Genomic DNA, 22,078 nt, shown 5'->3' with positions numbered 1-22,078 from the left:
AGGATGGGATGCCTTGCTTTCCATAACTACCAAACAAATTAGATCAGCAACTTAAGGAAATAAGGTCAATGAAAAACTACTAGATGAACTGATGAGTTAATGTCTGATCTTAGATGTTTCATAGATGGTCTCTAAGAACACTCAAGGGTGCTTCATGATGACTAATCAGTCAATGGTGCTGAAGGGAGAATTTTAATAGATACAGCAGGTGGATGACGTCATGCCTTGCTTGATCTCGTGGCACTGGGTGGTGCTACAAGTCTAACGTGATTTGTGCGGGAGGTGATGCAATAGGTGACTGGATGGAAATCAGTAGAGTGGGGCACATGGTGATGACCTAGGGTTTAGCACATGGTAGAGATAAGGAGTCGACAAAGCAATAGTGCATGGATGAGAGAGCAGGACACCTGAAGTGTGACAGTAGGACATAAAATTGACAAAGAGGTGACATGAGTTTGCAGATAGGAGGGGCAACATCAGATCAAAAAAAGGGTGGGGGTAACTATGATGACTATATATCTCCATAGTTGTGGAGAATATTGCAATTGTGCTATAATATCCAAAGTTATGGAATGCTATAACTATAAACACCATGACAAGTAGCTAGTCTTGATTTCTTGGAAAAGCAAGAAACAAAGTTGTTTTGCAATCTAGCACGGAGGTAGAATATCTAGCACACCTATCCAGATATTGTCTAAGTTCGATCATTTTTAGCTTGCAATATCTGCCCCTCTTTAAGATAACAACAAATGTGCAATCCGGATAGTACATAATGAAGTACTTCATAAAAAAAATAATAAATAAAAAAAATTGAGTCGGATTCTCACTTGTGAGTCATCATCACCAACAAAAGATCATACATTGCTCAAATGTACTACAAGGATCAAGTTGCTGATATAGTTGCAAATATATACACTAAATACCATAGCAAAAAGTGCATGGGGTCGTTAATAGTTCTTCCACAGCAATGGAGAATTTAGTAATATTCTCCGCGGGTGATGGAGATTTATAATAATAAATTGAAGAAATTAAGTGATGTGGAGGTTAGTAAGGGTTCACGTGGCTGGCCCTTGACTCGGTCAACATAAAGTCCATGTGATAGATCCCTTGACTCGAGTCCATGTGCTCGAACAGGCCTCGACTTCTCTCATTCTCGAGTATTTAGTGACCCATTCAGATTTAGATGGTCGAGCGATTACTCTCTCGGCTCGGCACAGCAACAACACGCTCGAACTCGGGCGACAGTTGACTTCCCGACTTAGCATCACTCTCCTAACTCGGCGCTCCATTTCCCACTCGGGCTCGGGAAGCACTTGGCAATATTCATCATTCGATCTACTTGGAGCATGGACCTCGCGACACTCATCTTCCCAACCAAACTCGGAGAGAATTCGGGAGCAACTTGACTTCCCACTCGAGCTCCGAAAGTGTTCAGAGCAGCTTGGCCCAGCCCAGACCATCTCGTAGATAAAGATCTCAAGTGATTATTGCCAAAATGAAAGCATAAGCTGAGCGGAGATTTCAAATGATTGTTGCCAAAATGAAAGGATAAGTATGGTGGTCAAGGCTGCTGAAAAAGGAAGGTTTTAAATGTCATGAAGAATGCTCTAAATGGGAAAAAGACAATCATCACATTGGAAAAAGCTATAAAAGGAGGTTCACTTTTTCATACATTTCATATTATATTCTCTACATCATTTTCTTCTATATTATTCTCTGCTCACCGTCTAACTTACGCATCGGAGGGCCCTTGCCGGGACTAGACTAACACCTAAATTTGTGTTGACTTTGGGCAAGGAAGCTTCTCTTATTGTGATATGACAAAAGGAAGGAGTGTCCAGCCATCATCATCCCAGGAGTACTCGACTGGAGCTTGTAGATTTTTGTTGTATCATAATTCACGCTGTCTATGGGAAACATGGGCGAAGGTGTTGACGAAAAAGCAACAAATCTACTTTCATTCCCTCGTTTCTTCCTTCCCGACTCGAGACTCAACTTCCCGAGTACTTGACCTTCCTTCTCGACCAACAACTCAACCTCGAGCACTCGAAGTCTCCTCCGACCATTTTGATTTCGCGCCCGAGCATTTGACGACCCACTCAGACTCGAGAAGCACTTGAGCTGCTCGGACTTCGCATCATTTGGGACCACTAGGAGTGTTCGATGCTCTACACGGCAGTCGAGCAATCGGTTTCCTAACTAGACACTTGACGTCCCAACTCAACAGTAAAGAGACTCAGCCGACCCGACATACGGCTTCACACTCGGCTTGGGAAGCACCCAAGCCACATAGCCTTTTAAGTACCTCCAAGCAACGGAGATTCTTTCCTAAAAACAGATTGGTGGTGGACAAACGAAGGAAACCTTTTCCTTGTTGGCTTGTACCTTATTTGCAGATTTAGATCCCATAGATTTTAGGGTCTTCCCTTGTGTTTGTGATTTCAGATTTTGCCTCTTCTACCACAAGAGGATTCTTGAGGACGAGGCACATTGCCCCAGTTATAGGAGAGCTGAGCACCACTACCCCTTTTTCTCTTGCATCACTTTCCTATTGTTCTTGGTAGAAGAAAAGGGAATGATTTATATTACAAAAGTGGGAGAGGCAACAGTTGAAGGAGGACCACGCATCAAGCCTTATTCATTGAAAAACAAAGACAAAGAAGGAGAGCAACTCTATAAAGATCACTCAGCTATCTTGGTATTCTATTTGAGGGTTTTAATGCGCTACTTTTGAGTTCTACAATTACTATGGGAGTTCCATGATATACAAGGAGAGGAGTTAATTGGGTTTTCATGAAGTACACCAATTTCTGCAATGCTGGAGCTGAATTCTGGTTCTCAGGTGCCATTGATTTTGCTGATTTTATTCTCAAGTCATGATTCACTTTTAGTGGCTAAATCACATTGCAAGTTGCCCTTATGCCAAAAGAATTAGAACTAGAATGAAGGAAAATGGTGCTATGCAGTTTTGCCTTTCTTGACCAAGCGAGGGCAATTATTAGATAAGGATTACAACCGTAAAGCTTACTATTTCACATCTCTAGAGATTTTGAATCTATTGTTGAGTGTTTTGATCAGTTTGGGAAGTGATAGGCAAGCCATGGATATACTCACAAAGGAAAACTGGCTCCCTAGTGCTGAATCAGTTGGTTGTGCCAGATTTTGTTTTATCATCAGTGACATTGGAGAGGTTTTCTTCCTAAAAAGCACTCATTTATGTTTCTAATGGTCTCGATGTTATTACCTTAGCAGCGAAGGATTGGAAGCAATGATTGTTCTATGGCAGCACATAACCGCCACCTTCACTTTCCATGACTGATGTTGTAACCGCCGCCTTCATAACTTGAGGTAACTTGTTACCTTTTGTAGATCTAACAAGCTTCACTTGCATACATCAAGCAATAGATTCTTATACAATGCCCAATTGACTTAGCCGGATAGTTAAAATATGTTTATCATCAATAATTTTAAATCGTAGAATATCCATGGACAAATTCTATTGATGCCCATTAGAATATCAGTATTCAACGAATTAATTCTACTAAGATCCAATAAGGCAAATAGGATTTCCATGAGAGAGTAAAGTAACTAATGTTTAAGATTCTTGTGATTCATTATTAGCATTTCACATTGTCTTATCTCCTGGCATAATAATAGTGTCCCAGAGCCTTGTAAATGCTTTTGTAGGATCAAACTCGACGCTAGAGGGGGGTGAATAGCGTTACAAATTTTATGAACTAATAATTAAAGAAATAATAGATAAATAGAGTAATGACACAGTGGAAATAAATATTTATCTACCAGTTTATCAATTTAAATCAAGAATGCAGATTAAGCATGGTTAAAACAAAGCAGAAATAGACACATGCAACAATAATAAAAAAAATATGATTTTTATTTCTAATTTATCCTAGGTGGAGAAACCTTACAAAAAAATGAAAATCTAAATATTAAGCACAATTATAAAATGAGGCAACACAACATAAATGAAAATGTACTCTAGATATTGCCGATCAGAACTTAATAGCGAAGTTGCAGTGTGTCGCAACACAAAAAGCATAGGAGAGCACAAGAACAGAGAAGAATGATCATGAATTGGTGAGTTTCAAGCTCTGCCTTGAATCTCCTTTTAGAGCACTCTCTAGGTCGTCTACAGGCTCTCCGAGTGTCTGTATTCGTGTTAGCGTGGCTACAACTTCTATTTGTTAGATAACATTAACGAAGCTCCCCGATCGCTCGTTAACTCTCCGGTCGCTTAGAGAGGGATCAAATCTGATCTTGACTCGACTTGCTTGTATTGTTGATAAACGCCATCTCCTGGTCACCAAGAAGCCGCTCTGGTCGCCGTACGCTCCGGTCACCCTGACCCAACAACAGTTATCTGGACCCTCCGAAATCCTTTATAGAGAGTTATCACTAGGCCCCGAACTTCCTTCGGTCGTCTGGATCCGTCGAACCACTTCTATTACATCATGGGAAAAAAATTTAAGAAAGAGGGCTTAATTATAAATTATAAAACTTGTTGGACTTTTTCGCAAAAAATCCAATTAAAAAGAAACAGCCAAACTTTTCCTCCCGTGCCATGACTTTTCCCCCTCTTCCTCATATCCTCTCAAAACCTAACCTTAAATCTCCCAAAACAAAATCTCATCTTTTTCTCACCCACGCCGTCATTGTCGTTGTCGTCATCGTCACCACCGCTCGTCAATGTCGTTGCTCGGCTGCTCGTTGGCGTCGTTGCTCCGCCGCTCGTTGACCCCGTTGCTCCCACGCCACTCGTTGTGGGGAGCTAGTGTCACGATTAGTGCTCCACAACTAGGATTTTTCGATTTGAGGTGGAGTGTTCTTGCTTGACTTTTTTTATTACCTTTCGTGCATGATTCCACATACATTTCATCAAATTTGGATCCTTTATCTTGACACCTTTTGCTATTTTGAAACTTAATCGACAATTGGAAAGTCTGTGGAGTCATCTGCTTGTTTTTTTTTATAATGACCTTGAGCATGATTAGACTTGCCATCTTAATCGAGCAAGAAGAGAAAGAAAAAAAAAATAGTTAATGGTCATTTGGGGAATAGAGTAAACGGTCTGTTTAGATTCCTTAGTTGATGAATCACATGGGTATTAGAAAGTTAATAATATTTTCCTTGAGAATGTAAGTATATCTCGGTTAGAAGAGGTTTTAGGATATATTTTGTGAGGTTACATTTCTTCTTGAAGAAACTTAATCAATCATATTTATTGCTTGATTACCTATAATGCTTGATAATGCCTTGTCCTTCTTGTTTGTCCTTCGTCACACTCTAGCTATTGTTTTTCCATTAATACTCTATTAGAATGTATTAAATAATTCTAGATTTTAGAAGACCATGCAGAAACTGTAGTGTTAAAGGTAAGAAGAATTCGAACAGTCTAGATGATAAATCAACGCACTTGCTAAATACTATGAGAAGACTCTAGTAGGTTCACATCTTATAATTGAGTTAATTGGGAAAGAATGATACCTTTTATGTCATGAGCTTTAGTTATATAATGTTCAAAAAGATGAAAAATTGGGAGATTAATTATATTGCATTAAGGATATAATGAATCTTAGGACGAAATACAACGCATTAGCTCCACACTTTAAACCATGGCCCATGGCTTTCGAGCCGTCGTTTTCGGTGTGTTCATCGGCTTCGGCCCAAAATGGAGATAACTTACCTCATGAGATGGATTGCGGGTTGTTCATCCCATTTTTATGTGAGACACTTGTGGGTGGATTGCGAGTCATTCATCATATATATGTGATTGTATATGTGCATTCACATGATGTATTTCGTATGAGGTGGATTGCGGGTCGTTCACTCTGTGTATATATGATGCATCTCTTTCAGGTGGATTGTGAGTCGTTCACCCTATCCATGCATGTATATGTGCATACATACGATGTTCTTCATTATGAGTGGATTGCGGGTCCTTCACTCTTATATACGAGGCATCTTTCTCGGGTGGTTGCAGGTCACTCACCCTTAAATTACATTTATATATGATGTGTTCATATTAGTGGATTGCAGGTTGTTCACCTTTACTTATATGATACATCTGTAATGGTTGTATTGCATATTGTCACCCACTAAATAAATTATGTCGAGTTGTCGAATAAAGAAAGACTATAATGTATGTAATGTTGAAGTTGAAAAATTAAAGAAAACAAATGAAATTTATTAAGAAGAGAATAAAGGATGAATGACATGAAAATATAAAGTGTAAACTATATTGTTGCTGTCTTGATTTTATTTTCATGCACGTCTCATCTATCTCCACTTTGCACTTTGTGCTCAGTCTTTTTCCCCTTTGACCTCTAGATTCGTAGACTTGAGGTGATTTTCGAGGTTGGTCATTATAGCAGATGATTACTTAGAGATGCTCAACGATGGTTTTGGAGACAGTCTACAGAGTCCATTCAATTCAATTTATTTCTTTATTGCACTCATGCATTTTGTTATTTCGACAATTTCTATTTTCATTGTCTGCACGAGGTTAGTTATCAGTCATGTCATGGTATAGTAGAGTCAGTAATTTGGTTCAAACATTTGTTTACATTCTTTTACATCATTAAGTATTGCAAATTCATGTTCGTACCGCCTGTGTACCTTCTTGGGAATTATTTATGGATTTTGATATAAGGATGAATATTGTGCAACGAAGGTTATCTCTCATATAGGGATGAAGTCTTCGGGTCATGATAGCTTCCTTGCAGTTGTTACACGTAATTTGTAGAATATAGAATCTAAAATTACTCGTACTTACTAGACTAGATTTTGACCCATCAAGTTTGGGTGGTCAAGCAATCAGCTCCCAGGACTTGTTTGCCAAGCAATCAGCCCCCAGCTAATTCCATACATTTGGACTTGTGTCAATCAATCAGTTCCTAGCTAATAACACAAACTTGGACTTGTGTCAAGCGATCAACTCATAGGTCATTCCACACACTTAGACTTGGTTCACCTAGTTCCCAGCTAGGATTTCTTGCTTGGCTCCCAACAAAGACTTAGCTCCTACTTGACTAAGTTCACTGACTTGGGCTTTTCACTGCTTAGCTTCACTGACTAGAGCTTTTCACTGCCTAGCTTCACTCACCAGGACTTTGCAACTGTCAAGTAACTTGCATCTGCATACTTACACTAAGTTGTTAGATCACTAATAAATCTAACTTTAACCTTAGTCATATATCAAAATTCTGGGTTAAATGTTACGCACCTAGCACCAACAGCTTTCTCATACTTTGTCATCCATGTTTACAATAATTCTTTTAATCATCTCTCCGATCAATTTTCATTATTAAATCATAGTAGTACATGACGAAGTTAAGTTTCTTGCACTGCATTGACATACCAGACGCATGTATTAGAGGGCATACATCAAGATGATTATAAAAATTACCTTCTCTACCATTAAATCATAGAAGTCAAGCGAATATCCTAAAATACTTCGTGACGCGGTAAAAACATTTTTTGGAATAAATATTCAGGATCCCACTACAATCGTTAATAAACTACGTAAGCCAACTAGAAGCATAGAATTGACACCTAATGCCCAAACATTACTTACTTTGAGTGACAAATCTTCTAGTACATATATTGCAGCCTTTGAATCCTTTAGTAGCAGTTCAGTTTCATCTTTATTAGGTGAATCTTTTTATGCTTCTAGAAACTCTAAGGTAAAATCAATAGTGGAAGACTCCAAAAATGAAGATCCATGTTATGTGCGAGATTCGATATCCTTACTTGAGCCAGTTTCTTAGGAACTTGATAGTTTTTCATTGGCTCTAGATCCACGTTATGTGCCAGATTCGATATCCTTACTTGAGACAATTTCTGAGGAACTCGATAGCTTTTCATTGGCTCTAGGAGACAATTTTCTTTTATAATGATAAGACATGGGTCTTAAAGAGTTCATGTGCTCCTAGAAACATAGTCAAGTCTTCTCCAATTAAGTCTCCTATCTCCATGAAAAGCATGCTTCTTTTGGCAAAATTCCATCTTCATCACTGGATTCAAATGCTTTAAAATTAGATGAGTCACAAGAGAGACACCCAACTTCATCAGTTCCTTTTACCCTAAGACTAATAAGACCTTGAACATGATATTTAGTTAGCTTGAAAGTACTAAAAGAGTATTTTTGATGTGAACACGTATGTCACAAAAGACAAATGTGTAACCAATATTGATCTATATGTGTCTGAAAATATGGGGAGGTGTTATTTAGCACATTTTACCATTGGAGATTTGATCAAATCAGTGACTACTTAGGATTTTTATCTTGCAATCGATCCATGATTACCTGATGCAATTGCACTATTATTAGTCTTAGTTTAGAACATGATGCATCGATAATGCTAGTTTCTATGCTTTGACCTCCTCAATGTTTGAGGATTTATCTATAGCCTTAAGATCATCTTACCAATTATATTGATGCAAAATGATTTAAAACTTTGATTTTCCTTGTCTTCTAGACCCAATACCTATTATCTGTTACTTTAGCTAAAAAGCGAAAAATAAGTTTGGTTTTAGAAAATTTTGACATATACCATAAACTACCTCTATTTGCTGAGGATGTATGTTTCCATGGACACATGCTTATTTTTGTAACGTTCACATAATGTTCTTTACCTTGTATTTTATCTTCTTTCATCATAAGTAAGAGTTTTGGAGTCACTATTTCTTGTACTCCATCTCCTCATGCCTTCTATCATTTTGATCTATAGTCTTAACATTTACTTGGGCTCCAACTCCATGTTAAACATTCTTTAGATATTAGATACAAACAACAATAGGTGTTGCCAATTTATTATGTGAGGAGTTGTTTCCTTTACTTTTTACCCATTCATAACTTCATCCCTGATTCCAAAGGGCAACCTACAATTGACTGAAAATTTGGTCACCCAAGATTGAAATGTCGAATCAGCCCACATTAGACAAGAACAGGACCATTATGGACCATTGTGTCTAATATTTCAACCTAAATCACATTTTGCCAATTGTATTAGTTCAATTTATTAAATGCTAAATATTCTTAAGAATAACGATATGTTTTCTTTAGCAAGTCTCCATTCTAGGAAGAATTCAAGAAAGGAAGAGCCCTCCTCAAAATGCCTAACCCCGAGTTGGCAAATTTCTAAGTCCTTGACTCGGTTGTGCAAGATAAAACCCGACTCCAAGTCGGCAATCTTCTGAGTCCTTGACTTGGTTGCGTCATAAAGCCCGACTCCGAGTCGGCAACCCTCCGAGTCATTGACTCAATTGCGTCATAAAGCCCAACCCCAAGTTGGCAGCCTTCCAAGTCCATGACTTGGTTGTGCAGGATAAAGCTTGACTTCAAGGGGACTCAGTTGCGTCATTAAGCCCGACTCCGAGTCGGCAACTTTTTGAGTCCTAGACTCGGTTGCATCATAAAGCCCGACTCCGAGTCGACAACCTTCCAAGTCTTGACTCGATTGCATCATAAAGTCCAACCTCAAGTTGGCAGCCTTCCGAGTCCTTGACTCGGTTGCATCATAAAGCCCAACTCTAAGTCGGCAACCTTCCGGTCCTTAACATCATAAAGCCCGACTCTGAGTCGGAAACCTTTTGAAGTTCTTGGCTCAGTTATACATTTACAATCCCAAACTGAGTCGACAACCTTTCAAGGGATAACTATGGATCGATGATGCACAACCATTTGGATTCTACTGTTAGACTTGGTTTACAACGCACCGTTTAACTCATGGGACGGGTGACTAATGATACTCCGTAATAATATATAAATGATAGGGTTAGGGCAACAAATTTAAGGCCAAAGGGAGAGAGATTGGGCCTCGTGTTTGGTCCTAAGAGGCAAGCGCCCGAGAGACCGAATCAAAGTTGGAGAGCACTTGGTAGTCAAGTCCAGAATCAAGAATTGGGTTCGAAACATTTGGTCCTCATGAATGGGAATCGTAGTCCAAGAGCACTCAAGCTTTTCATGCTCCGGGTTCTCAGTTGGCATTCGTCTAGAGCACCTGAACTCAGCGTCCCAACTCCACTAGGCAGCTTGGGGATTCCTTGACTGGGCAAACCACTTGGTTGATTCGGCTCTTGCCACTTGGCGATTCGGAGACATGCTCAGCTAAAATCAGTTTTTCACACTAGGGCTTGAGAAGCATTCGGGTCGCCCAAACCTTGCGGCACTCGGAGCACTCGACACTGGGGAGAACTCAGCTGCGTCTAGCGACATCCCGCTCAAGTTTAGGAAAAGCGCTCAGGCCGAATAATAAGACAAGTGTAGGTTTAAGTTATTCTGCACAGTACCATTTAAGTCGATTATGGCCCGGAGCATCCATGCAATCATTTCTTAAAAAAAGTTCTAACATTTGAGGATATATTTCATTGGTTATGCTTAGTATAAGCTACCTTTTAGTAGATGTTGGACTTTTAGTACGAAGGTGCTCAGGAGAAAAATAGTACGATATTCGAAAAGTCAGGTCAGAATCTCATGCTGCTCAAGATCAAAAAAGAATTAGGAGCTAAATTCAAGACTCAATAACACTCGGATTTAAAAGCCTACATTCAGAAAAATATCTTCGGATTTAATGATATCAGATGTGGAGCTCAAGGATGTAGTCGATCCATTGAAGGGGAGAATTCGAATGTAGTCAGTTTAAAAGGTGGTGATATTGCACCCATAAACATTCAAAAGCTCGGGTTACTTTGGCATCCTTTCGAGTCCTTGGCTCTAGTTACTTCAGGATGTCTCTTAAGTGCTCGACTAGATTGCGCATCTATAAACCCGAAATAAGCTAACAGCTTAAGCTTGAGATAATAAGGCGACCTTCCAAAGGGTAATTAAAGGAGGACGAGTGCCGCTTTTGAGACTTTACGGTCATACTCGATTTACCACACTCTGTCTGACTCGGTAGGGGGTGACTAATGATACTCCATGATAAATTGAGGATATTAAGTGTTGTGGAGGTAAGGGTCCACGTCGTAGGCCCTTGACTCCCTTGACTAGACTCCATGTGGTCGAATACAGGCCTCTCATCCCCGAGTATTCAGTGACCCATTCGGATTCGAGAGGATTTCTCTCCCGACTCAGCACATCAGCGACACGCACAGACTCAAGCGACAGTCAGCAGTTGGGTACATGACTTCTCGACTCGGCATCATTATCCTAACTCGGTGTTCCGTTTCCCACTAGGACTTGGGAAGCATTTGGCAATGATCTTCGTTTGGTCTACTTGGAGCTCGGACCTCACGACACTCATCTTCCCAACCAAACTCTGGGAGAATTCAAGAGCAACTCAGCAACTTCCCAATCGAGCTCGGGAGAGTATCTCGGCCAGCCCTGGCAACTTGAGATTATCAACCCAAGTCATCTTGTAGATAAAGATCTCATATGATTATTGCCAAAACAAAAGGATAAGATAGGTGGAGATTTCAGGCGATTGTTGTCAAAATGAAAGGATAAGGATGGTGTCCAAGGTTGTTGAAATGCAAGGTTTTAAATGCCATAAAGAACGCTCCAAATGGGAAAAATTGTCATTAGAAAAAGCTATAAAAGAAGGGTAATTATTCGGAGAAAGGAGGTTCACTTTTTCATACATTTCATACTAGATTCTCTACATCATTATCTTCGATATTATTCTCTGCTCACCATCTAACTTAAGCATTGGAAGGCCATTGCCAGTATTAGATCGGTACCCTGACTTCATGTTGACTTTGGGCCGGGAAGCTTATCTTATTGTGATACAATGTAAGGAAGGAGTGTCTGGCCATCATCATCCCAGGAGTACTCAGCTGGAGCTTGCGGATTTTTGACGTATCAATAATTACCATAGTATGGAAGTTTACCCATAATTACATTCCATATTCTACGTATTTCCAAATAACTCTTTCCAAATTGCTCTTGTACAAACTATAACAGTATATAAATGGGGTTCATTTCCCTTGAGAAATCTTTCTTGCAAATCCTCTTAACACTTTTCTGATGTTTGGGCAATCAGTGATTCAACCGAGGATGAGCTGAAATTGGACTTAAAATCTGCTATAATCAGACTTCAGAGAAAAAAAAACATAATATGGATGAAATGGCCTGCATTTTATTCTATTCTTTTAGCTCTTGTGTGAACTGAGTTATAGTTGACAAATGAAGGCACGAACGCAGTCTATCAAAGCCGATCCATGGTAGAGCGGAGAAAAGATAAAAGCGTGAACCTTCTTGGGCTCTCTGAGCAGGGGAGACAGCTTTGAGCGCTCTCCGGATCTGGGTCCGCAGGGCCCGCTTCTGCGGCTGCATCTCTGCGTCCGCCATGGCCACGGATGGGTTGGGAATAGAAGAGCTGGCGACGCGGCGGAGCGGAACGGCGGCGGGTGGGGGGAGGGAAGGAAGGGAACTGGAGAAGAGGAGGAAGGCGAGATCGGTGGTCATCAAAAGACAGGCAGCTTTTTTTAATACTCCGCCTCCCTCGCCTCTCATCGCCTGTTGATCCGCTTGAGCAAGCATGCGCAAAAATAATTATTTTTCTACTTATAATAGTAATTTTGGTCTTTAAAATTATTAAACTATTTTAGTTAAACCTAATTTAATTAAATAATTTAGATTGGAATTATCAGTTTTATTAAAACTGCTATAATATTATAAAGCGGTATAATTTTAAAAGCACAAAAACAAAAACAAAAAAGAATACCCGTTTTATTTAATTCATTAAAAGTATTTATCTTTTAATTTTTCATTAAAAGATATTATTATTTTTAAATTATCTTTGGTGATTTCCTAAATCGCGTGGTGGATTTTGCGATTTACCCAAATCACATAGGTGGTTTTGGAATTGTCTAAATCGGTAGCCTCAGTGGATTCATTTTCCATTTTAACCTTCCCAAAATCGCATGTGTGGTTGTATGATCGTCCGAAGTAAGGATGGTTTAAACGACAGTTCGAGATATCTCACTGAATTACTCGTGCATTTTTTTGTAAAAAAAATTTCAACACTGCCTGGCCCCCGCTTCATGGCAAAATTGGAAACCCTAGTTCTTATCGGCGAAATCTACCTAAATCCCTACTTTTACTTCACCAACCCTCCTTCATTTAGTGTTCACTAGTACTTTCACTAGCCTCACTCATGCCTCATCGGTGAAACCGAGAACGATAGCTCTTAGGGTGCATTTGGTTCAGGGTTATTCTTGATAACCTTGGTTATCCATCCAAGGTTATCAACAAAAACTTGTTTGGTTTAAGTATTCGATGATTCCCGAGTAATGTTCCATACCCGACACGTCAGCAAAAGGGTCATGCAACCCGGAATCGGAAAACCTCAGAAAACTAAGGTTTTTCTTGATTCCGGGGTTAACGAATTTTTTTACCAAAAATACCCTCTGATAAGAAAAAACATGAAAAAAAGAGAAAAAATATAAAAAAATATTAAAAAATGTCAAAAAATAAAAAAAAATGTTTAAAAAAATTTAAAATTTAAAAATTTATTTTTTTTTAAATAAATAATTTAAAAAATTAAAAAATATAAATTTTAAAAATAAAAAAATTAAAAAAATTAAAAAAATAACATTTTAAAAAAATAAAAAAAATTTAAAAATAAAATAAATAAATAAAAATAAAAATAAAAAAAATAAAAAATATAAATATAAATAATATAAAAAATATAAAAATATTAAAAAAATAAAAAAACACATAAAAAAAAAAATATATATATATACCGGAAAAAGAAAAGCAAAAAAAACATTAAAAAATAAATAAACAAATAATAATAATAATAATAATAATATTATTATTATTATTATGTATAGTTGGTTTTGTAACTGAGGGTAATACGGTAAAATATTAAACTAGGGTATTCATTAAAACCTTCAAACAAACAAATTTTTATTGCATTACCTAGGTTGAACCAAACAACATTTGGTTATATTTTATTCCCCATAACCTTGGTTATGTGATTACCTGGTAATCACATAACCAAGGTTATACATGATGACTTAAACCAAACGTACCCTTAGCGCTTTACCGACGATTGCATGATCTCTCTCCGGTACAAGGCATTCATCCCTTTAGTTAGTAATTATTCCCTGAAGAATTAGGTCTGAGTGAAAGTTAACCTCAAGATTACAGAATCATTAATATTCGAAATGTCGAAGAATCTATCATTTTCTCATGTAAAATTATTTTTGATTATATGTTTTAAAAAATTTTAAGTAAAATATGTATACTTTAGTTTAACTTAGTTTCATAAAAGTTATGTTGATTGAATTGGCTTAAGCAATATTATATAGGTAGGTTATTGAGCTTAGTTAAAAACAAATGGAATATCTCAATATCATTATTAACTAGAAATAATGTTTACAAATAGTTTGATTTGCATAATCAATTACTAAGACTTCTATTATCTTATTTAGCTTGTATTTAAGTTTGTTAATTATATCTCGTTGAATTGACTAAAAAGTATAATTTATTTGACTTTTATGTTATACTTATTTCCATTGAAGAATTATCTAACAGAGTGGTGCTAGTCGTCTAAATAATTTAACGAAAGTTATATTATTTGATTGATTATTTACAAAGCCCGAATGGTATATTTGTATATGGTAGGAAATACAAATATCTACTGATCCGGCGGTAAGAATATGGGACCCCTGTTCTGGGGAGTTAACGCCACGTGGGAGTCAAAGGGCAGGTGGCCGACCGGAGAAGGGTGGGTCGACTGCCCGGCCAGCCGACCGGTGTCTAACTGAGGGCAAAAGACGCCCTGGCAGGAAGTTGGGCCTCGGCGCTCGTTGAACAGGATGGTAAGGCCGAGCGGATGGCAAGCTCGGCCGAAGACATAAGATAGCATACTGCTAACAGTCTCCACAAAGCACATTACCGAGAATCTCCCAAGTAGAATCTCCCAAGCCGACAGGCGACAACAACAGACTCCGGAGCGACATCGCTCTCCGAGGCGGGAGAATCTCCGGATGTCTAGGGAACGGCCCCGACCGTCCGCTCGGGAAGAAGAAAATAGAAGTAATACTTCCCGAGGCGAGATCAACATTATTGCGGGCGGGCCGACCGGAGGCGACTCTAACCGAGCAAGGAAGGCGAGCGTCCGGCAGCTTCAGATCCATGCGGTCGGCTGCAGCCAGGAACGGGCAAGTGGACCGGAAATCAGTTTCGTGCCCAGGGACTTAGAAGGAGTTGAAGTTCCCTACGACGACGCTCTTCTCATCAAAGCGGTAATAGCCAATTACACAATACACCGCGTTTTTATTGACACAGGAAGCTCGGTCAACATCATGTTTAAAAAGGCCTTCGATCAACTACAAATTGACCGAGCCGAGCTGCTGCCGATGACAACCCCCCTTTACGGGTTTACGGGCAATGAAGTTCAGCCGGTCGGACAGATCCGGCTGGCCATATCGCTGGGAGAGGAGCCGCTCAAAAGGACGCTGACTGCAAACTTCGTCATAGTGGACTCTCCGTCGTACAATGTCATATTGGGGCGACCGGCTCTAAGTGAGTTCCGAGCGGTCGTCTCCACCTTCCACCAGAAAATCAAGTTTCCAGTATAAGACAAGGTGGGAGAAGTACAAGGAGATCAACTGGCAGCTCGGCGATGCTACGTCGAGATGGTCCGAGCTGAAGCCAATGCCGCTCGGAAGGTGCCACGAATCGAGGTGAACGCTATAACTGAAAAACCTCCCTCTTTGATTTATGAAGAAAAAGAGGAAGTGCAAATTCACCCGACCCGATCGGAGGCCACGACATTCATCGCGTCTGATCTAGAGGCGAGCCAGAAGGAGGAAGTGATCCAATGCCTCCAGAAAAACTATGATGTCTTCGTCTGGTCGACGCATGAGTTGCCCGGAATTTCACCAAGTATAGCGCAGCATGAGCTCCATGTCCGACCGGACGCTCGGCCAGTGAAGCAGAGAAAGAGGGATTTCAGCGCCGAACAGAATACCATTATCCGAGCGGAGGTGGAGAAACTCCTGGAGGCCGGCCATATATGCGAGGTCCAGTTCCCGAGATGGTTGGCAAACGTGGTGTTAGTCTCCAAGCCAGGCAACAAGTGGAGAGTGTGCATCAATTTCCGGGACCTTAACAAGGCGTGCCCAAAGGATTTTTATCCCCTGCCCCGGATCGATCAACTGGTGGACTCTACGGCCGGCTGCGAGTTGATATGCATGCTCGACGCTTATCAAGGCTATCATCAAGTGCCGCTCGCCCGAGAAGATCAAGAAAAAGTCAGCTTCGTTACAGCCGACGGCACCTATTGCTATAATGTGATGCCGTTTGGACTGAATGTAGCACCCGAAAATTCTCAAACTTGCATTAGAATTATTCCGTGATTTTTCTAGAATTTTTAGATATTTTTCCGGAATTTTTAGAGTAATGGAAGTAGCAAAAATAATTAGAAAACGAAAACGGCCTAAGCGGGGATTGAACCCAAGACCTATGGCTTGGGGATAATACTAGTAATCAGTTGAACCCAGCAGGGCCGTGCTGAAAGGAAAGGGAACCAATAAAATTTATATTGGTATTGGGCGAATTAACTCCTTAATATAAATAGGAAACTTAAGTTGGTTTGGGTTATTTCTTTTATTTGGTTCGGCAACTTCTCCCTCCCCAAACCCTCACTGACGCCAACCCCGTCTCCCTCTCTTTCTCTCGGCGCCAACACCCAAGCAAGCCTAGGGTTTCATCCCTGGGCCATAGGAGTGCCTTCCGGTGACATCTCGGGCACAAGGACGTTCCCCTCCGCGAGTAGAGTACGTGGACGCGAGCGAATCGTCGAGAAGTCGTCTCCACCGGAATTTTTAGCGATTAGATTTGTAAGAAATCTAGCATACGAGGTAAGAAACCCCTCACCTGCAGTATAAGTAGCTCTCGTTTGATTGCATGCTTATAATTTAGTTATATGTAGATTTTTATCGACATCTAGAGTGTATTTAATTCTCTTCGCAGATTTAGGGGTTAGTTGAGTATCTCTGGATGGGCCGGACGCGTTTTTCCTCTTCAGATAGAGGTTCTAGACGTCGTCGGGTGCCTAGAGGTGGTTTCCCTATTAGAGAGGAGAGTTGGAGCACACTAGGTGTTCGATAAAATGTTTAGCGCAACATTAGACAGTTTTAACAGCATAGTTAAATGTATAAAAGCATTTAAAACAGCATATCAGTTTTATTCCAGCTTTATGGGACTAGATGTCCAATGGGTGGGCTCCCACAGTCGCCTCTAGGTTCAGACAACCTAGTTCTAGGTTCAGATAACCTAGATTCTTAATTAGCATTTCAAGATTTTACTTTTCAGTGGCACTGTACTGGATTAGATATCCATTGGGTTAGACCTAGTAAACCCTACTAGATTCGAACTTGCAATCCCGGGTTTAGATAGGGATGCGCGCACAGCAAGTACAATTGTCGGGGCCCTACAGAAGCATGTTTAGTATTTTATCTATTATATATAATAGTTTTCCAAATCAGTTTTAAAACATAATGGAATTCAGTATTAGCTCAGCTTCAGCTTAGCTCACTTTTGTATCAACTCAGCTTATTTCAGTTGTTAAATATGATAGCTTCATATACAGTTATAGACATGTTATGACCAGTTTTATTTTATGTTCAGCTTATGTTATGCCATGCTTTGTATGATACCATGCCATGCCATGCTTGCATATTCAGTATGTTTTTCAAACAGCATGATTTAAAAGCATATTTGCATCGTATGCATGATTTAGTGAGGTAGATGGTTTCTTACTAAGCTTTTTAGCTTACAGATACTATTTTCCTTATACTGCAGATATAGGTAAAAGGAAAATGGACTAGCAGTGGAGGCTGGAGGTCAGTGCAGATGAGGATGTGTGTGGCAGGAACTGGAATAAAGATCCTAGGGATCTAGTTTTATTTTACTACGCATTAGAACTTGTAGCAAGTCTAGTTATTAAAGTCTTGTTCTCTTTTCCCTTATGCTTCACATTCTAGTATGGTTAATAGTATGAACTAGTGAACATGCATTATATTATGTCTTGAATGTTGCCAATGTATGGTAGAATAGTTATTAGTATATGTTAGAGTGGTTGCAGGTGGTTTTGGCACGACAAGGTGTCAAAATCAGCATTTCTGATTTCGTATCAGGAAATCAGACGCTGGATCGGTCTGCCGACCGATCCAGTAGTGTGCCAGGCTTCTGGATCGGTCAGCCGACCGATCCAGACAGATACAGTATGCTACTGTATCCTCCTGCATCGGTCAGCCGACCGATCCAGCACGATACAGTAGCGTTCCAGGGGTTTCGGGTGCCTGGATCGGTCTGCCGACCGATCCAGTTGGGAACCGAATGCCCCATAGCTTCGATTGATCTGCGGATCGATCGGCAGGTCTGTAGTTAGTTGGGAAGTTTAGTTCTAGTCCCTAGCCCAGTTGGGATGTTCAGTTTCCCCTCCTTAGCATATGTACACCAGCAAAGAAGGTCTTTAGACCTTTCTTAGCAGTTGTATCCGTCATTAGTAGACTAAAATTTTAATTAGCCCAGCTTTCCGCACAGTATAGTTTAGCATAATTGTAGCGACCGGCCTTACAGCCAGTACCCAGAAGGTGGGTCGTTACACTGAAGAACGCTTGAGCCACTTATCAGCGCTTGATGAACAAAGTGTTCAAAGAGCAGATCGGGCGAAATCTGGAAGTATACATGGACGACATTCTCATCAAGTCCTTCTGAGCGGCCGATCTCTTTAAAGATATGGAGGAGACTTTCTGAACGTTGAGGAGGTATGGAGTTAAACTCAATCCCCAGAAGTGTCTGTTCGGAGCAAAAGGAGGGCGTTTTTTGGGATACATAGTGACCGAGCGGGGCATCGAGGCAAATCCCAGCAAAGTGAAAGCCTTATAAGATATGCCGCCTCCAAGAAATCTGAGGGAAGTGCAGCGCTTGACCGGTCGGATAACTGCTCTGTCCAGATTCATCTCCAAGACTGCCGATCGGAGCCTGCCTTTTTTCAAAATCTTGCACAAAGCCACCAAGTTTCACTGGGACGAAGAATGCGATCGGGCGTTCGAAGAGCTGAAGACATATTTGAATTATCTTCCGGTACTAGCCAAGCCAGCTACGGGTGAGCCACTTTGTATCTACTTATCTTCAACCGAGCAAGCCGTTGGCTCGGCACTAGTAAGGGCGAGCGGAGAAGAGCCTGTATATTTTCTGAGCCATATTTTAAAAGATGCTGAATATTGCTACACTGGGCTCGAGAAACTGGCTTTCGCTTTGGTCCTCGCTGCTCGGCGCCTCCGTCCCTATTTCTTGGCTCATACTATCATCATCCGGACGAACAACCCATTGGGAAGAGTACTGTTGAATCCCAAAGCGTCCGGGCGGCTCATCAAATGGACAACGGAGTTGAGCGAATTTTGTAGGACCGTTAGATTCGATAAAGGGGGGGTGAATATCGATTCAAAAAAGACGAGTATAAACGCAGCGGAAAAATAAAATAGACACAGATGTTTTTACTTCGTTCGGAGCCTGTGACGACTCCTACTCGAAGGCCCGTGGTCCTTGACCACTTTCGTTGGGCAATCACTAACAAGTCGAAATATGATTACAGAATAAGTACAGGAAATGCTAGTGACAATAAAGCAATACCGACAAAGAAAATTAAATAAAACCGGAGGAGCACTTTTGTCGGAGCATTGTTGACGTCGCACTTGAACGTCGAGCAGCAAGACCAGCAGTAGAAGAGTTCTCAGTAAAAATTGATTGTTCTGAAGCTCCTGTCTGGGGCTTCTTTTATATGCTGTTCCAAGCGCCTGGATCCCTTCCGGGCGCCTGGAATGTGACGTAGCTGCACAAACCATGATGCTCCACGTGGCGACGACTCGGCTGGATAGAATTCGTCTTCCGGGCGTCCAGATCCCTTCCGGGCGCTCGGACCTCCGGGCGCCCGGACCACCTTGTTTCAGAAAACTCCCTTTTCCTGCAAAACAAAGTTAGTCCGAGGCAAATATGTATCCTGTAAAACAGATTGTTAGCACAGTTAAAGTTTAACATATGGATAAAAAAGAGTATGACTTAGATTCCGTCTTTCCGAGACCGGAATCTAGTCACGATCTCGACTTAGACATCCGAAATGGACCTAAGCCGGATCGACGCCTAATGTCCCCTTCCCGGGAACGCGTCCTCACAGTCACTCCCCTCCAGTGACTTACCTCACTTACCTGCCAGACGTCCGGTCAGCCCGTCGACCCGTCTAGACTTCTCGCCAAGCGTCCGGTCAGCCCGTCAACCCGCTTGGACTTCTCGCCAACTATCCGGTCAGCCCGTGGACCTAGCTGGACTTCTCGCCAAGCGTCCGGTCAGCCCGTCGACCCGCTTGGACTTCTTGCCAGACATCCGGTCAGCCCGTCGACCTGTCTGGACTTCTCCTGCACACTCGATCAAAGTGTCAGACAACAACAAGACTAACTTAACCTATTTGTCATTCATCAAAACCTGGGTTAAATCGTTAGTGCTAATCGCACCAACAAATTTGACATTCAATACCAGCCCCGTTCGACGATAAAGGCGCAGTCCTTGGCGGATTTTGTCACTGAAGTACAAAGGCCAGAACCCGAAGCCATGTGGAAGATATTTGTAGACGGATCATCTACTCGGCTCGGGAACGGAGTTGGGATACTGCTGCTCTCCCCCCAAGGAGAAAGGATGCACTTATCCGTCCGGCTGGATTACAAAGCTACAAACAATGAGGCAGAATATGAGGCCCTTATAGCTGGTTTACAGGCAGCTCGGCACGTGGGAGCCGGACGGGTGACGCTGCATTCAGATTCTCAATTGGCCGCTCAGCAACTTTCTGGTACTTTTGAGATTAACAACGCGCGACTCAAACTTTACGCTGAAGCCTTCGAAAAGCTCAAAGCCGATTTCAGAGAAGTCACTATCCAGAAGATACCCCGAGCGGAAAACCAAGCGGCCGATGAGTTAGCCAAACTCGCGAGCTCAATAATGCCAGTCTCCATCCAGCGGCCAATTGAACAAGTATCTTTGGTGGTGCATGTCGATCGGATGGAGGGCCTCTCGTTTTCGAACGACTGGCGGGCACCCATCATGGAGTTTCTCCGCTCGGGTGCTACATTGTCCGATCGGGATGAGGCCCAGCTACTAAGGAGGAGAGCCGGTCGGTTCACGCTCATTGGAGACCAATTATACAAGAAGGCTTTCTCTCGCCCACTGTTGAAATGCGTGAGTTCGGAAGACGCGGCGTACATCCTCCAAGAAGTGCATCAAGGATCCTGCGGAGGACATCCGGGCGGACGATCGCTGGCTAAGAAAATCCTGCTGGCCGGATACTTCTGGCCAACTTTACAAGCAGACGCCGCTCGGACCGTCGCGACGTGCCTTTCTTGCCAAAGGTATCATAATTTCTCTCATCGACCGACCGAAGAAATGAAGGCAGCTACTGTGTCTTGTCCGTTCGACCAATGGGGAATGGATATTGTGGGTCCGTTTCCCATGGCGACCGGACAGCGGAAATTTTTATCGGTGGCGGTTGATTATTTTTCTAAGTGGGTGGAGGCCGAGCCGCTAGCCAAGATCACCAAGCAGATGGTTAAGAAATTTATCTGGCAACATATCATCTGTCGGTTCGGCATCCCCCGTCGACTTGTTTCAGACAACGGTCGGCAATTCACAGGAAAGTTGCTCGAAGATTGGTGCAGAAGCTATGGCATCGAGCAACACTTCACGTCCGTGGCGTATCCTCAAAGCAATGGTCAAGCCGAAGTAGCCAATCGGGAAATTCTTCGTATCCTGCGCGCTCGGCTCGACCATTTGGGAGGAAGCTGGGTGGATGAAGTGCCTGGCGTCTTATGGGCCATCCGCACGACCCCAAAGGAAGGAACGGGCGTCACGCCTTTCCATCTGGTGTACGGTGGCGAAGCAGTGATTCCTGTCGAAGTCGGCGTCGAGACCGTCCGGATCCAGAATTATGATGATAGCAACGCTGAGCGGAGGAACATGGAGCTGGATTTGGTCGACGAGGAGCGAGCCAAGGCGTCCGTCCGGCTGATGGCGTACCGGCAATAGATGAAGCAAAACTACAATCGGCGCGTA

At 41.7% G+C, this 22,078-nt stretch overlaps 1 protein-coding gene across 1 annotated transcript in view; it reads right to left on the bottom strand.

The window, feature by feature from the left end:
* LOC122023580 (5-formyltetrahydrofolate cyclo-ligase, mitochondrial-like) overlaps positions 1-12,504 on the bottom strand; it is a 31,083-nt gene extending 18,579 nt beyond the window's left edge. The window contains exon 1 of the mRNA XM_042581755.1: positions 12,214-12,504. Coding sequence (XP_042437689.1) covers positions 12,214-12,502 — 289 coding nt within the window. The 5' untranslated portion in view covers positions 12,503-12,504. The remainder of the gene's footprint in view (positions 1-12,213) is intronic.
* Positions 12,505-22,078: the final 9,574 nt, after the last annotated feature.

The sequence above is a fragment of the Zingiber officinale genome, chromosome 9B (genome assembly GCF_018446385.1).
Source record: "Zingiber officinale cultivar Zhangliang chromosome 9B, Zo_v1.1, whole genome shotgun sequence".
Classification (NCBI taxonomy): domain Eukaryota; kingdom Viridiplantae; phylum Streptophyta; class Magnoliopsida; order Zingiberales; family Zingiberaceae; genus Zingiber; species Zingiber officinale.
Note: the sequence above shows the minus strand (reverse complement) of the source record. Positions and strands in the feature narration are given on the sequence as shown.